Source organism: Gossypium hirsutum, chromosome D08, assembly GCF_007990345.1.
Source record: "Gossypium hirsutum isolate 1008001.06 chromosome D08, Gossypium_hirsutum_v2.1, whole genome shotgun sequence".
NCBI lineage: Eukaryota > Viridiplantae > Streptophyta > Magnoliopsida > Malvales > Malvaceae > Gossypium > Gossypium hirsutum.
In genome coordinates, this window is record NC_053444.1 from 63,344,275 (window position 1) to 63,362,488 (window position 18,214).

The window sequence follows — 18,214 nt, forward strand, 5'->3', positions numbered from 1 at the left end:
TAACTCTACGTAGAATTAGAACTTAGAATATTTTAATTATTAATTTTTTCTAAGAATTCTAATTAAACTCCCACTCCATTCACTATAAATTTCACCCACCTTTTCTATTTTTTTTCACTCATCCCTCAGTTATTCCTAACATCCACAACACACCAAGCCACAAATCACCTAGTGCCGAACTCTCTAGCCACAACATCGCCCAGCTCCACTCAGCACCCTCACCCATTCGGCCAGCAGCCTATGCACACACCTAGTAGCCCCCACGCACAATGTGTGCGCCAGTAGTCGCTCCTTGTCGCTGCACCTGTCGCCTGTCCAGCGCCAGCAGCTAGCAAGGCCTGCTTGACGCACCTGCTTGCTGCCCACTTCCCCACACTCGCACGACACATGCATGCCCTGCGGCTCCTTAACGTGCCGCTGCCACCTTGCTACTTACACCACACCATCAAGACACCCTACAACCATCCCTAAACCAACCTCTTTTGCTTTAGATTTATTTTCTTTGAGTTCTTAACTTTTATAAAAAGGTGGTAAGACAAATTTTTCTCCTAAAATTTCAATTTTATTTAATTTTTCAAATTATTGAATTATTAATATTTTATACTAATTAAATTTTTGAGAAAATATTTGTTCTATCTTATGATCAGGTTAATCATGCCTCACAAAAGAAGTCGTGCCTCTGCCCAAATTGACGAATCACAAAACAAATTCCACTGTGAAGAAGCTAAAGCGAGATACGAAAGCATTTTCAAGAATCAATAGATGCACCTAGAAAAAGGCTTTACGTTGAAAGAAAGCAACTATATTGATTTCATGGCACGTATTTGATAAGTTGTTGAAGCTTTAAATTGGGAGTTGTTCTGTGAGAAAAAACCTAGTGTGGATGTGGAGTTAGTTCGTGAACTTTATGCAAATTTAATCTCAAGCGAATTGACGAAAGTTTCTATTCGTAGAATCAAGGTACCAATAACCTCAAACGCTATTAATGAATTCTTTAAATTACCTGATTTCGAAAACAACAAATATTCTTCCTTGATGAGCAATATTGAGTCTGAAAATCTACAATAAATTCTCGATGAACTTACAATTCCAGGTTCTAAGTGGATTGTGTCAAAGCAAGGAATTCACACTTGTTGCAGAGAATATTTGACACCACTAGCGAAGGTATGGTTCTATTTCATTGGATTCAACATTATGCCTATTTCACATGGGATTACAATTTCATTAGAGTGAATGGTCTTATTATACTCGATTTTAACTGGAAAGCCCATTGATGTAGGAAAAATCATCTTGATAGAAATGCGGAATTGTGCCACTAGACGTTCTGGCCCAGCTTACTTTCCCTTTACGATAACAATTTTGTGCTTGAAAACTAAAATTCTTGCAAACATAAAGAAGACAAGTTATAGCCAGGGCACAATCACAGATTGGGAACTCTATCGAATAGCTGGAGACTCTGTTCTACAGTAACGAGTTGAAGAGAGAGAGGATCCCGAATAAGAAGAAGAAGATCCCACAGAGATTGAACCAATACAATCAGCTGAAATCCTTAATAAGGCAGAACCAATAGAACTAGTAACCGAACCTGACATCGCAACTTCAATGTTCAGGACTTAATCACCTCGCCCAGATCTTCGAGATAAGCTGTCAACGTTGATGGACATCACGCGACACATGCAGTGGCAGCAACACGCTTACTAGAGATATTCAAAAATACGGGATGACTCAATGAGAAGCGATCTTACGAAAATATACAATGACTCATTTATTTTTGTGCCCGAGTTTCCAGATTTCATATTTGAACCATTGAGTCCACTATCGAAGAGGGAGCGAAGCGATTCATGCAAAAACAAAGACGATGGAGAAAAAGATGAGTCGAATTCAGAGGGATCTGCAAATAAATAAAAATGGGGGATCTTGACCTTATTTTATTTTCGCTTTTAGGTTATTTAATAGGATTAGGTTTTATTAGGAATTTTTATTTTCGCATAATAAAACAAGAGGTGGAAATTATTAATAAAAATGAACAAGTTGCAAAAGTATAAAGTGTGGTAATAGATATATGCATGTCTAGGATTGGATCTAGAGAGAGCTTGGTACTTAAGCTGTAACAACCCAATTTTTAGTGGTATCGAAAACAGTGATTTTGGAACACTAAATCCGACAAGTAAGCTTGAAAATTTAATAAATTAATAATTATGGGTCAAGTGTGAATTTAGAAGAATTTTTGAATTAGTGAATTATGTGATTTAGTGAATTTTGTGATTTAAAAAGAATTTAATTGGTAAATTGGGTCTAAAATGAGGTATCGAGACCTCGAATTCATAAGTTGAGCCATAAATATTTTTATAAATATTTATGGAGTGTCATTGAGTTAGTATAAAAGTTTCGTTAGAAAATTTTAACGTTTGGATAGTCAATCAATTAAAAAAAATACTAAATTGAAAATAGTGCAAAATTTGTTAAATTGTGATTAAGTAGTTTAAGTGACTAGTAAGGAGGGATTTAAAAGGCAATTAGGCCTAAAGTATATGGGCTGGACGGTTTGGGTAAGAAAATCAGCAAGAAAATAAGGAGAAATAAGGGCAAAATTGGAAATTTTACAAATTAAACATATAAAATAAAGACAAAATTGAAAAATCTAGAGATATCATCATTTTTCTTCAACCAAAATGCCATAGGAGAGAGTTTTCAAGCTGGTTTTTCATATTTTTCATCATGTAAGTTCAATTCTTGCTTTTTCTTTGTAATTTTTCATGTTTTGTGACTTTTACAATTAAATCCAACTATTGAATTCATTTGTTTTTGATTCTATGAATGATTTTGAAAGTTACCATGAGTGAATACTGGAATTTTACGATGAATTATCATAGATTTGAAGATTTAATTTTATTATATTATGATTTTATTAAGTGATTTTAGTAGAAAATGATTTTTAGGACTTAATTGTGAAAAATCTAGGAATTGGGGTTTTGTACTGAACTTCTGAATATCAAAGGCTGTATAATAGCCTAAAATTATTAGATAAAGTGTTATTTGAGGAAAAAAATTAGTTCAATTAAATTTTTAATTGAGTAGGGACTAGATTGTAAAAATTGTAAGTTTTGGGGTAAAAGTGTAATTTTAAAAATCAAGGGCATAAATTGTGAAGTGAATTAGTATTGAGTTAGATGCTAATGAATGCAAAAATTTATATTATAGAATGGGAATCTGGAGATAAATGCGGAAAAGAGAAAGTATCAAAATAGTCTCTGAACTTTTACAGATCCTACAAATTGGCCCAGGTAAGTTCATACGGCTGAATTTTTATGATTAATTGTTAATGTGAGATTGATATATTGTATCAATTCGTATATTGTTGTTGAATTATGATTATGGTAAAAATGGAAAAAAATGAGATTGTTAGTTTAAATTAAGGGATACGTAGGATTGAGTACATACGTTCTGTAATCAATGATGAATTGACGAATAAGCCCATGGTGAATCCATGGAAAATTGTGAAAAGTAGGTATGGTGTTTCAGTGAAGAAAGCCATACTGAGTTGTGAAAAGTGGGTATGGTGTTTCAGTGAAGAAAACCATACTGAGTTGTGAAAAGTATGTATGGTATTTCAGTGAAGGAAACTATACTGAGTTATAGCATTGTAAAATATTCAAGCAAATCGTGGCACCGGGCAAACGATGTACTCAAATCCGTAAGACGATCCTTAATTTGACAAGTATTTGTAAGTGCAATTGAAGCCAAATGTTGGAATATAAGTTGATATTTGATATTGAGCTCAATTGAGTAAATTCATTGTTTGAGATTGTGGTTGGCAGGAAATATTGTATTATACTTTGAAATTTCATGAATGCTATGGTATGTTATGAATGTTATTAAACTGAGATAATTGTGAAAATATAAATGTTTGAATAAAATTTCTAATTTAGTGGAACATTGGATTGAGTACTTTCGTTCAGTCACTCATACGCATTGACGGAAAAGACCATGGTTGGACCATGACAATATGTGATATGTGATTTCCGTATAAGACCATATCCGGGATATGACATTGGTGTGATATATGCTTCCATGTAAGACCATGGCTGGGCTATGGCTTCTTTGTGTATTATGTGATTATGTGCAAGACCATAGTTATACTATGACATTTTAAAAAAACGAAGTACTCAATTCCGTAACCGTTTCCTAAATTGATTAAGAAAAGGAAGAATTAGTGAAATTATATATTTTATAATTGTTATAAGATGTTCGGTAAGAATTAGTTTTATGCCTTTGAACTTACTAAGCTTACATAAGCTTACTCCTGTGTGATTAATGTTCTTTGTAAATTGATGTGAAATCGGTGGAGCGGATCAACGCATCAGAGCACACTATCCAGATTACTTCAATAAATTTTATTGTGCATCTTAAAGTTTATATGGCATGTATAGGGTTTAACTGAAAGAAAGTGAAGGTGGTATAAACTTAGTTATCAACATTTTCCACTAAAACAGTTTTTGGACAGCAGCATTGACATGATTTTGAAAAATCACCAAAAATGGTGGAAGATATGAAATTAAAGCTGAATGAGTCTATTTTCACATGAAAGAAATATAGTAAGCAAAAGAGTTGTATATTTTTAGATATTTGAATTTTAGTGAGACATGGTCAGAATAGTTTTTGAAATCCCCTATTCTAAATTTAGAAAATAATTAAAAATTGTACAAAATAATTTGAAGTTATAATTTATATTTCTATATTCCTTAGTGAGTCTATTTTCAACAGAAACAAACAAGAATGTTATCCGAATTCTATACAATGAGATAATTAATTTTTAGTGAAGAGGGTCAGATCTATCGAATAATGAAATATGGGAGACTTTAAAGAATAAACTGTACTAATTGGCTGCACCAAAAATTTTGAAAATTTTATGGTAAGAAGATATATGAGTCTAGTTTCAGAGAAAATTTATGGATCTAAATTTTGAGTTTTTTAACTTGAGTTATAATCAAATTAGTGACTATGGCGCAGGTGGACAGTTTTATTATAAATAGTTAAATGAATTGTTTTGATTTGTTTTAGTATTCGAAAAATTATTAATGTTCCCGGTTTGGACCCGAACTGTTTCTGTTGCATGATTTAGGGTCTCAAGATTCCTTTTTAGGGACATATTGAATGAATGTGAGTGAATTAATTTTAAAAGAAAATTTTTATGCTCCGGACTAGTAAGTTAAGTTAGGTAATGCCTCGTGCTCGACTCCGACAACGGCCTCGGGTAAGGGGTGTTACATAAGCAGTCAAATTGACTCACCTCCTCTTTTCTAGAATCATACCTGGTGTATATGTATCTATTCACTTTTAACAATGAGGACATTGTTCATCTTAAGTAGGGGTACCAAAAAATTGAAATTATTTCCTCTCAGAATAAGTTTTTCTTTTAATTATGATTAGGATATAGTTTGTTCAAAAATTTGAAAATTTGTTCAGTATGCTAAACTTTAGTATAAATAAAGTTTTATTATTTCAATAATTGTTATGTTAGTTGAATTATGATATAAATGTATTTTTAATAAAGCATGCAAATCATACCATAAAATTTTTAGTTCCTTAGGAAAGTTAGGCATGCATGAAAGTTTAAGTCTCTAGAATTGACTTAGTAGTTTCTTGAGGCAAAATCCTAGAAAGCATGGAAAGTTGAAAATGATTTAGGAAACTTTTGTTTGGACCATTTCAGCCTTTGAAGCCAACCATGATGAACTTTTATCCCTTGAAACCCAACTTTGAGACTATATGGCCTAATTTTATTTGAACCCTTGCAATATTTAGCCATTGCTTTTCTCTTAATTATCTTTAAATGTTCTCAAATACTAGACTCAGTATTATTTAGAACATTCTTTGAAAATAAGTATGGGGGAGTTGAAAAGAAGTATCAAATGCTCAAAAAAATGTAGTACATACAGTAAAACGCTCATGAAAAAAAAGGAAAGCATATGTACTTGAAAGAAAATAGATGTACAAAGGAGCATGTGAAAGCAAAGTAAGTTTGTGTATTGAATGTAATTGTTCCGAAGGTCCAATTAAAGCTGAGTCTAGGGTTTTTAGCCTAAATTTATCTATCTTTTACCTACCCCTAGCCTAGCCACATTACAACCTTTTTAAAGACCTATTGATTCAAGTTTCTATACTACCTACATTAGGGGAGAGAAATTGCTATGTTCAACATATGAAGGCATAAGTTAAACTTAATGATTGCAACTTAATCTTGAATAAGGGAATAAAATCAAATTGGTAGGAATTTAGCATGTCTTTATTGAGAAAGAATTTAGTCTATTTTTGCTATCATAAGAATAATTGAGATTAATTTGAATAATATGTATACATACGTAGCATAAATATCAAATTTCTTGTTTTTGAGCATAAGTCTACTAAAATCATAATTTTGGGAAGAATGTTGTTCTGATGGAATTTTTCAAAGGTATTTTTGAGAAATTCTTTTCAAATTTGTGCAGTACTCAGGACGAGCAATGAATTAAGTTTTGGGGTGTGGAAACACGAAAATATGCACACTTTTTCATGCCCTTTTTAACTCAAATTCATGCAGTTTCGGTAAAAATCGTGTCAAAAATATATAATTATTATAAAATAATTAAATTGTACTTAAATTATTAACATGTTGAATTTTACTTAATTTTATAATAAATTTTGATTCATTTTTATCATTTTCGATAGATTCGCACAAAGGGAGAAAAATGGCTCGGTAGACATTGCTAGAAGCGCAAAACCGGGAAGCAATTTTGAAGCATCAAGGAAAATTAATTTTTCAGCATAAGACGGTCCAAATTATGTGTATTAATTCATAATATAACTAATTTTAATTTTAATCCAATTTAATTTGGGTTAAATAAATTATTATTAATTAATTATAAAAAGGGGCTCAGTTGAGCTGAACTGAGAAAACTGAACCAACCGAGCACTGGGCAGCCCAAAACCGTCTCACATGCTGACCCAATCAGCCTGCTTGGCTGATTATTTGACTTGCAAAATGGCCCTTGAAGACTTCTTCAAATTGCATTCAAACCCTTCCACTATTTGTACCTTTCTAGATTTGCCCCTACGTTAAAATAGCAAGTTTGAAACCTTCAGGCTTGCCACATATGTGGCCAGCCATGGGGGGACTCTATGGCTGCTGATTTTTGCTAATTTTGGAAGTCATATCAACCTATAAATACCCCCTTGGCTACTCACATCAAACACATCTCAACTCTTCTCATCTCTTCACTTCTCTATCATTTTTCTCTCTTCATTTCCCTTCCATTGTTCTTCATTCCCTTGTCGATTTCACCTCTTAAAAAAGAGTCATTCATTCACTATTTGGAGCAGAATTCAAGTGTTCGTAGAAGCCTAGGTTGAACAAGACCAAGCGGAGAAGGAGAAGCTGAGCAATCTAGTCAAGCCTTGGAGAAACACCGGATTTGATTCTTGTTCCCTATCCTTTTAATTTTGTTGTTGTTATGATGAACATGTCTATGAATATTTGTGATGTTGATATGTTTAATTTAATTAATATGACTTAAATTTAATCCATGTTAGGTTGATTGCATTTCGTCTACTTAATTTATTAAAATTGTGTTTGTGTTGTTATAGGCTTCGGTAAGATGTTTGATTAAGTAAAACCATGACTAAGTTATTCTTGCATTACAATTGTAAGGTAACTAATGAATTAATTATTTAAATGGATTGAAATTGTAATTAATTGACACGATACTTAATTAGTGCATGTTTAATCATTTAAGGTAGCTGAGGGTTAAATTAGCAACGGTATCTAATGATACATTACCCTTGCATAACTTGCAAGATTATTATGATTAAACTGTTTCAAGGTAGAAATACATTGTTACCTCACGTAATCTTTTATGTGCTTATGAGATTGAATTAAATGTTTGAATTTGCATAGAGATATGTACAAGATATTATTTTAATTTCATAAGTATGTATGTGCATTAACACATTTGCTTGTTAAAATTTGTTTAATCGGTTGAATTGACATAGAAATATAGTTAAGAGATAAATGGAATTTTGGTAGGTAAGTATGTTCATAAGTTAGCAAATTACCGAGTTGCCGTGAATTTATTCGTAACAACATGAACATGAGTTTAATAACTCTAAGTTAAGAAATATAATTAATCTAGCAAAATTATATCATCTTGATTAAAATCATCTTTTGAAATCGTGCATTGGAACTTTTATTTTATTTTTATTTATTTTACTTAGTTAAAAATCTTAGTTTTTAATCACTTCCTCAAATTAAAATATTTTTCTTCACCAAAGTGTTTTAAACTTGCATTCATAAATAATTCTTTCACAGTCCCGTGGGTATGATAACTCGACATTTACTTGTCACTTTATTACTTGTTGCGATTGTGTACACTTGCACATTTCCGTCTTTCCACTAAGCAATCAATCCAAAAAACCTGAGCTAGAGTTGTAATTGAGTGAAGCCAAGCTTGAATATTGTCAAGCTCGAGCTTGAGCTCAACTTGAAATTTCGAGCTCGATACTCGACTCGAGCTTAATCGAGCATATATTTTTAAGCTCGAGCTTCGCTCTAGATATAATTGAGCTTGAGCTTGAGCTTGAGTTTGATTAAACTCCTTTACCAATTTTTCTGCTCAAGCTCAAGCTCAGCCCAATGATTAAGGTTAGGTATAACAATATATATTAAGGCTAATTTCATAATTTAATTATGTAAAAATATGAAAAGCTTGATAAGGCTCGCGAGCCATCCGAGTCAAGCATTACTAAACTCAAATTTGGCTCGATTAATAGCTCAAGTTGCTTGAGCTCGAGCTCGACTTGATAATTAACAAATCGAGTTCATTTTTTTAGTTAAAATAGAAATGCTTGCGAAGACCACTGTCTCTTTTACACCCCCAAATCAAGAAGAGGTACAAGTGCAAAACAATTGATCCAAAAATTTAGTATGTAATTTGCAAATCAAACAAGTGTCTTTTATTGACATACCTCTCTTCCGAAGCTAAACTTTAATGGAAAAAAGTTAATTTCATAGTTTCCAAAGGAATAAAATTATCTTGAATGGAACGTTAATTCTCCATAAGGATTCCTATAACGCCCCAAAAATTTAACCTTTGCTTGCTAGATTCTATCAATGATTAAGTATATGCTTTAGTGGTTTAGAGTCTTAATTGTGTGTTGAGATCTGAAGTTTGAATTTTTGTGTAATCAATGTGAAAGTATAATTTTTGTGCTATTCTGTAAAATTTGATTATTTTTAAAATGAACTAAATTGTTCCCCCCGGTTCCCTCTTCTTTCTTCTATTTTTTTTTCTCGTCCTTCCTATTAATTTCTCCTTCTCCTCTATTCGTCTTTTTCTTTTATTTCCTTTCATTAATTTTGTTGTTGTTCTGTCGAGGGAGTTGCGTATTTTCTTGTGTTTGACTGAAAGGTTATCAGCATAACTTTTGGTTGTCGAAATTTTTGGCTTTGAAAGTACCCAAACTAAATCTTAAGTTCGAAACAAGTACAGGGACTAATAGCATATTTTATCCATATTTCAAAAAAGCCATAAATATTTTATATATTGATTTGTGAATGGTAATGCCAGATAAAAATAATGGGTATGTATAAGTAAATAATTTTCAAGTGTTCACATGTACAATACATGTATCTACACCATGATAATGTTTAATTATTAATGGTAATTGCTATTTAAAAATTTATTAATGGTAATAAAATATATAAAAAACAAATATTTATTTGTTCAAAACAAAAGGTTGAATAAAATTATTTTGGAAAATTAAAAGGAGGAAAATAATAACATTGTAATACATAAATAGTATGCAGTAGGTATATAATTACCATAAAAGAATGTTTGTTGTTTAATTAATGTTTGTTGTTTAATTAGTGTAAATTGTTAACTAAGAAATGAAATAATGTGCTGTAATTTTTTCTTTTAACTTTGGTAAATATTTTAATGGTATGAAAAAAACATATGATAAGAATGCCAACTAGACTAAGTATAAACGACTTTCATTATTATTTGAATAGCCAAATTGCGTAAAGGGTGAGCCAACCATTAGCTAAAAGGAGATGTCGCAATCGTTTATATTTTCCTAATGTCATACCATCGAGAAGCTCAAATCTCCGATTAAATTCAATACCTAATGCTAACGTTCATCTACTTGACATACTTGCAATTATTGAGACGAAAGCATATGTTGATCCACATATCCATGTTGACGTATTTTGGTTGAATTGTTTATTATAAGCTTCCACTATATTTGTAGCTAAATAATGCTCATGATGAACAACCTGTATAGGATTAGTCTATTCAGCCTTAAAAACTATTATTTCAATGTTTCCATAATTGTCTCTTTATACTCTATAAGTCTTGTACCTTAATTTGTTATTGGATCTAGTTAGAAATATGAGAATAACATAACAACTCTAAATTCAAATAATAAACATAGTTTTTTAATCCTAAAAAGGAAAATGATATAAGTGCTTTAGTTGAAGGGAAAAAACTATGATCTGTAAGCAAAGTTCGACAAACCCAACACCATCCTAACATAAAATGATAAAATACCTTTCAATCAAAGGCCATAATAGAAGCAAATAGATAAATCGAATGAACTTTCACTTTCCTAAAGGGAAAACAACATTTGACGAAAGGCCATTGTTAGAGTTGATGTTGTCACCAAATTGGAACATCATCCCATCGCCTCCCACATGAGTTTGAAGGTTGTTGTTGTTGCTCATCAGTTCCATGATCCATTGTTGCCTCTGTATTTGATCCATTTCGTTCACATCTTCTTGCACAATATATTCCGTACCTATCCTCGGCATCGCTTTGGGTGCTACCATCATCATCGGTGGCACTACAACCAGGGACGAGGACGATGATGATGACACCCATTGAGGATTGAAGGGTGTCCTAGCAAGTGCATCAATCCTCTTGTCAATATCATTCATTTTTTTATCGAGCAACAAGTTGATTTCACTCAAGGCCTCAAAGTTCAAACCATGGATGACCCCTTTGCCACAAATCGTATTGAACATGACCTGGGTCATCTCCTTTTCCCAGTTTTCCTTGCAATGCTTCTTTAGCTGCTCAGATGCTTTGGTGGTCTTTTGGGAGAGGAAACTCTCCTGGTTCAGCATATTCTTACTTTTCTCCATCTCGGGGATTGTCACGAGCTTGGAAAGCACCTGTTGGACTCCCATGGGGGAAGGCCAAACCTCAAGTTGGGACTCATAAGGACTGTACATGATAGAACAAGCGTCGATATCACAAAGGGTACTCAACTCACTTAGTTTTTTCATCAAACCCTTCGTTCTTTTCTTGTAGGTGGCTTTCCTTGCTGAATCATCGGTGATATAAGCAAGCTTAACCTTCTTCCTTGTCATGGCTCTCAAAGCAAAAGTGGATATTGGAATGGCTTTTTCTCTTTCTTATGTATTTCCTTCCCAAACATAAATTGGATGCTTTATATAGAGGTGAAGGGAGTGAAAATGTTCTCAAATTAAATGAAAATAATAGCCAATAATTTTAGTATATAAAAGATATCATTGTAATGCATTACAAAGAATTCAATCGAATGGGTAAAGTTTTAATTTTTTATTTTTTTCCATGATTAAAGTTTCATGGAGATATATATATTTTATTAATCATAAAGTGACGTCATATGTATTACAACAAAAATTATTACTTATTTATACGAATCTTATAATATCGAATAATTTGGTTAGTTATAAAACGATAAAAACGACTTTCATTATGTATTTATACAAATAACGTAATATTAAAGATATGGTGCTAGTCCTTGTACAAAGAAAATCTGAGACTTAGTCTTTGTACTTATAGTAAAAAATTAAGTCCTTCAACTTTTTATTTAAAAATATCAGTCCAATAATTAAAATCGTAAGTATATTCCATCAAAATTTATTAATTTGACAAGATGATTAAGTTGTCCTCATATGAAGTGTTATTTGATTGACGAAAAATAGTCATGTTAAGTTGATAAATTTCAACCGAAACTACCAACCATGATAATGATGAGACTAGGATTTTTAAATTGAAAAAGTAAAATGATTTAGCTTTTAAAGTATGAGGGCTAAACCTTCAATTCTATAGAAGTGCATGGACTAATAACATATTTTATCCATATTTTAAAAAGAATCATAAATATTTTCTATATTAATCTATAAATGGTAATGCCAGATGAAAATAACGCATACATAGGTATATAAAAAGCAAGTGTTCATACATACCATACATGCAATGACGCCATGGCAATTTTTAGTTATTAATGGTAATAAAGTATATAAAAACAAAAAAATATTTATTTATTTTTTCAAAAAAAGTTATTTTGGAAAATTAAAAAAAGGAAAAAAATAACATTATAATACATAAATGGTATGTAGCAGTTATATAATTACCATGTTAGAATGTTTGGTATTTAAGTAGTGTAAATTGTTAACTAAGAATTGTAATAATGTGCTATATATTTTTTCTTATGAATTTGGTAAATATTTTAATGTCATGACAAAAATAACAAAGAGATGATAAGTATGCCACCTAGACTAAGTATAGCAACTTATTTTTCCTATCTGAATAGCTAAATTGTGTAAAGGGTAAGGCAGCCGTTGGCTGAAAATAGATGTCACAATCATTTATCTTCTGCTAATGTTGCACCATGAAGAAGATCAGATCACCAATTAAATACAATCCCTAACACTAGCATTCATCAACTTGGAATAGTGAAATTATCAAGATGGAAACATTAGGTTGATCTACATATCCACATTGACGTAGTATATGTTGGTCGAATTGTTTATTATAAGCTCCCACTATATTTGCAGGTAAGCAATCAATCCAAACAACCCAAGCTAGAGTTGTAATTGAGTGAATCTGAGCTTGAATATTGTCAAGCTCGAGCTTGAGCTCAACTTGAAATTTCGAGCTCGATACTCAACTTGAGCTTAATCGAGCATCTATATTTAAGCTCGAGCTTCACTCTAGATATAATTGAGATTGAGCTCGAGTTTGATTAAACTCATTTACTAATTTTTCTGCTCAAGCTCAAGCTCAAGCTCAGCCAATTGATTAAGTTTAGGTATAACAATATATATTAATGCTAATATCATAATTTAATTATATAAAAATATGAAAAGCTTGATAAGGCTCGCGAGCTGTTTGAGTCTAGCATTACTAAACTCAAATTTGGCTCGATTGATAGCTCAAGTTTCTCGAGCTCGAGCTCAACTTGATAATTACCAAATCGAGTTCATTTTTTTAATCAAAATAGAAATGTTTGCGAAGACCACTGTCTCTTTTACATCTCTAACTCAAGAAAAGGTACAAGTGCGAAACAATTGATCCAAAAATTTAGTATGTTATCTGCAAATCAAACAAGTGTCTTCAATTGACATACCTCTCTTCCAAAGCTCAACTTTAATGGAAAAAAAAGTTAATTTCTTAGTTTCCAAAGGAATAAAATTATCTTGAATGGAAATTTAATTTTCCATAAGGATTTTTGTAACGCCCCAAAAATTTAACCTTTGCTTGCTAGATTCTATCAATGACTAAGTATATGCTTTAGTGGTTTATAGCCTTAATTGTGTGTGGAGATTTGGTGTTCAAGTCCTATTTTTGGAAACATTTTCTATTTTTTGGTCTAAATCTTTATCCTTGAACTTTCGACTTAAGTTTAATTTTGTGTCAAGAATGAGCCTACTAGTTCAATATTTAAGCTTTTTTATACCCTTTGGTATTTTGTTCGAGTCTTTGTGTAATCAATGTGGAAGTATAATTTTTTTGCTAATCCATAAAATTTGATTATTTTTAAATAACTAAATTGTTTTCCCCCCCATTCCCTCTTTTTCCTTTAATTTTTTTCTTTTTCTTCCATCTCTTCACCGTGCTTCCTATCGTTTTCTCCTTCTCCTCTGTTCATCTTTTTGTTTTATTACCTTTCGTTAATTTTGCTATTGTTCTATCAAGGGAGTTGTGTATTTTGTTGTGTTCGACTGAAAGGTTTTTAGTGTAACTTTTTGTTGTCGAAATTCTATTAATTGTTGTTATTGTTTGTTATTTGTCAAATTGGGTTTTTCTGCTCGTTTTGTTCAATTTCTCTTTTTGAGTGTTCAATTAGTTCTATTTTAGGCGAAGATCTTGAGAAGAACAATCCCCAACGTTTTAGGTCCAAGGATTGATGTAGCGTGTGTGGGTAAGTTGTTGAATTTTTCAAGTTGGGTTTTTGTGTCGATGCTTTTCGACGTATCTTTGGTTTTGCATGCTAATTCTAGCGATTCGAATGCGGATAATTATTTAATTGATCACTGGATTGTTGTTTTTAGGTTCTGGATTCATCTCGGTTGCTTCTATGTTGAAACCATATCAAGTGTGTAGCAAAAACCCAAACTTTTTGCGAACAACGAAAGTTGGAATAAATAGTTGTCGATGCCACACAACCGTGTGCCAGGCTGTGTGGTAGACCGTGTTAGAAACTGTTTTAATTTTGAGTCACGCAGGCAATAGACACGGGCATGTGTCTAGGTCGTGCGAGAGACATTTTGGATTTTAAGTCACATGGGCTTGTGCTAGACCATGTAAATCTCTATTTTGAGTCACACGAGCGTGTGCTAGGCCATGTAAGGCACTGATATGAGCTACCGTGTAGGGCACACTGGTCAGCCATGTAGGTCGTGTGAATCTACAGGGGCATATGGGCTATGTATCTGACTTTTTCCTAGGGCCATAAACGATGTCTGAATCGAACGCAGGCCTTCTGTAGGGTGTGTATTATCTGAATTAGGCTATATAACTTGATATTTGATGATTGGATGATGAAAAATCTGCTATCTGTATGTATATTCTATATGTTATTTGCTAAGCGAGTATGATACAAAATATCTAAACATGACTTGAATTTGTATCACTGTGTATGCATCTTTGTTTCCGCATTGGGTTGGGATTTGGGTGAAGAAGAAAGTGTGAGTAGTCTAATGATTTTCCAATTCTGGTGGCTAAGCCATGTATATAAATATGATTTTGACGATTTATCATATTTTGATCTTGCAGCTAGACTGCAATTAATCTGAAATGTGACATATAGTCACCATGCAGTGTGTAGGGATGGATGGAGATGGTGGTAGCGAATGGGGGTAGAAATATGCATTTGTATTTGGTAAGTTTTGCATCTGTATCTGATAAGATCTGTATTTTACCTAAAATACTTTGTTTCTGACCCTGTATCTGATTCTGAGAACTGTCTGAATAAATTAAGTCGAAGATATGTTTGATATTATTCAGATAATCAGATACATATGTTACACACTGAGTTTGTAAACTCATTTTGTCTTTTTTTTTTTAATTTCAGGTAACCTGCAGACTTAAGCGGGTCGGAGTAGCAGGAGCTTGGCCATCTCCATTTTGATTATTTTACTATTTTACCTTAACTTATACTATCGTATACTCCTTTGGATTGTTGTTTAAAAGTTTTGATTTCTGTGGTTTGGTATAATTGTTTAAATTGTTTTAGACTGTTTAACATTCAAAAAATCTAAGTTGAACTTTTCGAAAATGGTTATTGTAATTCTCTAGATTTGGTCATGACATCTAGGCCCGGTTGAGGGTGTTATAATTTTTTAATTTATCTTAGATTATTATATTGTTTTAAATTATTTATATATTCTTATAATTTTATACATGCTTATAAATTCTAATATGGACTCGAAACTCCAACCCGGTTAATTTGAATCCAAATAGAACATAACTTGATTTGACAATAGAAGGTCAACAATGCGAACTCTTCCAACCCTAACCTAAAATGACCTGAACTTGAAATGGCTCAAAAACTAACCCTAATTATCTAAATTAAAAATAATCCAACCATAACTCTGAAAACCAAATGAAAAAAATTAATCAATCCAAATTAACCTATTTAAAACAAAAGCATTTTATCATATTTTAAATATTTATACAAGTTGTCGGTATATATTTATCAACCTACGAATGCCAACCAAACATGAATTGCTAAAATGTAGTAATACCAATTTATATAAATTTATATTATGTTGAATAGAAAAATAATATGAATGCCAACCAAACACACGTCAAACATATAGTTTTGATTCCATAGAATTAGATAAAAAGTCACAACAAATCTAGTTTTACCATTCCCTAATTCTCTCTCATCAGTTTTAATCCCTTCACTGACTTGTCTCACAAATAATAAAGCATCTTCCTAGATTGCTTTACAGCATGCATTCAAGATAGCTTCTATATATTTTGATAGGAACTCTCAGTTTCAAAATTATCAAATAAGATCTAATCTAACTTATGATATTAAATATTGCTTCATTAAAGTAATTAAGATTGAAGCATAAAAAATTTAAAAGATAAAATAAAAAATTCCAAATTATGAGAATAACATAAAAACTCTAAATTTAAATAATAAACATAATTTTTTAATCCTAAAAACTAAAATGATGCATTAGTTGAAGGAAAAAATTCTGATCTGTAAGCAAAGTTCAACAAACCCAACACCATCCTAACATAAAATGATAAAATACCTTTCGATCAAAGGCCATAATAGAAGCAAATAGATAAATCGAATGAACTCTCATTTTCCCCATAGGAAAACAACATTTGACTAAAGGCCATTGTTGGGGTTGATGTTGTCACCAAATTGGAACATCATCCCATTGCCTCCCACATGAGTTTGAGGGTTGTTGTTGCTCATCAGTTCCATGATCCATTGTTGCCTTTGTATTGGATCCATTTCGTTCACATCTTCTTGTACAATATCTTCCGTACCTGTCCTCAGCATCGCTTCGGGAGCTACCATCATCATCGGTGGCGCTGCAACCAGGGACGAGGACGATGATGATGACACCCATTGAGGATTTAGGGGTGTCCTAGCAAGTGCATCAATCCTCTTGTCAATATCACTCATTTTTTTATCGAGCAACAAGTTGATTTCACTCAAGGCCTCAAAGTTCAAACCATGGATGACCCCTTTGCCACAAATCGTATTGAACATGACCTGGGTCATCTCCTTTTCCCAGTTTTCCTTGCAATGCTTCTTTAGCTGCTCAGATGCTTTGGTGGTCTTTTGGGAGAGGAAACTCTCCTGGTTCAACATATTCTTACTTTTCTCCATCTCGGGGATTGTCTCAAGCTTGGAAAGCACCTGTTGGACTCCCATAGGGGAAGGCCAAACCTCAAGTTGGGACTCATAAGGACTGTACATGATAGAACAAGCGTCGATATCACAAAGGGTACTCAACTCACTTAGTTTTTTCATCAAACCCTTCGCTCTTTTCTTGTAGGTGGCTTTCCTTGCTGAATCATCGATGATATAAGCAAGCTTAACCTTCTTCCTTGTCATGGCTCTCAAAGCAAAGGGGGATATTGGAATGGCTTTTTCTTTTTCTTATGGATTTCTTTCCCAACAGAAATCGAATGCTTTATATAGAGGTGAAGGGAGTGGAAATGTTCTCAAATTAAGTGAAAATAATAGCCAATATTTTTAGTATATAGAAGATATCATTGTAATGCATTACAAAGAATTCAATCGGATGTGTTGGGTTTTTATTTTTTTTATTTTTTCCATGATTAAAGTTTTATGTAGATATATATTTTATTTAGTCATAAAGTGACGTCATATGTTTTACAGCAAAAATTATTACGTATTTATACGAATCTTATTATATCGAATAATTCGGTTAGTTATAAAATGATAAAAATGACTTTCATCATGTATTTATCCAAATAACATAACATAAAAGATATGGTGCTAGTCCTTGTACAAAAAAATCTGAGACTTAGTCTGTGTACTTATAGTAAAAAATTAAGTCCTCCAACTTTTTATTTGAAAATATCAGTCCAATAATTAAAATCGTAAGTATTTTCAATCAAAATTTATCAATTTGACAAGTTGATTAAGTTGTCATCATATGAAGTGTTATATGATTGACGAAAAATAGTCATGTTAAGTTGATAAATTTCAACCGAAACTACCAACCATGATAATGATGAGACTAGGAGTTTTAAATTGAAAAAGTAAAATGATTGAATTTTAGCTTTTAAAGTATGAGGGCTAAATCTTTAATTCGGTAGAAGTACAGGGACTAATAGTATATTTTATCCATATTTTAAAAAGAATCATAAATATGTTGTATATTAATCTATAAATGGTAATGCTAGATAAA

The 18,214-nt window shown here is 32.1% G+C and overlaps 2 protein-coding genes across 2 annotated transcripts; both read right to left on the minus strand.

The window, feature by feature from the left end:
* Positions 1 to 10,562: 10,562 nt before the first annotated feature.
* On the minus strand, positions 10,563 to 11,404 carry LOC107963300 (agamous-like MADS-box protein AGL80). The gene has a single exon (XM_016899857.2). The coding sequence runs from the start codon at positions 11,402 to 11,404 to the stop codon at positions 10,634 to 10,636; it is 771 nt and encodes a 256-aa protein (XP_016755346.1). The 3' UTR covers positions 10,563 to 10,633.
* Positions 11,405 to 16,511: 5,107 nt separating this feature from the next.
* Positions 16,512 to 17,552, minus strand: LOC107963560 (agamous-like MADS-box protein AGL80). Its single transcript, XM_016900024.2, has one exon. It carries the CDS (start codon positions 17,389 to 17,391, stop codon positions 16,654 to 16,656), a length of 738 nt encoding a protein of 245 aa, XP_016755513.1. The 5' UTR covers positions 17,392 to 17,552; the 3' UTR covers positions 16,512 to 16,653.
* Positions 17,553 to 18,214: the final 662 nt, after the last annotated feature.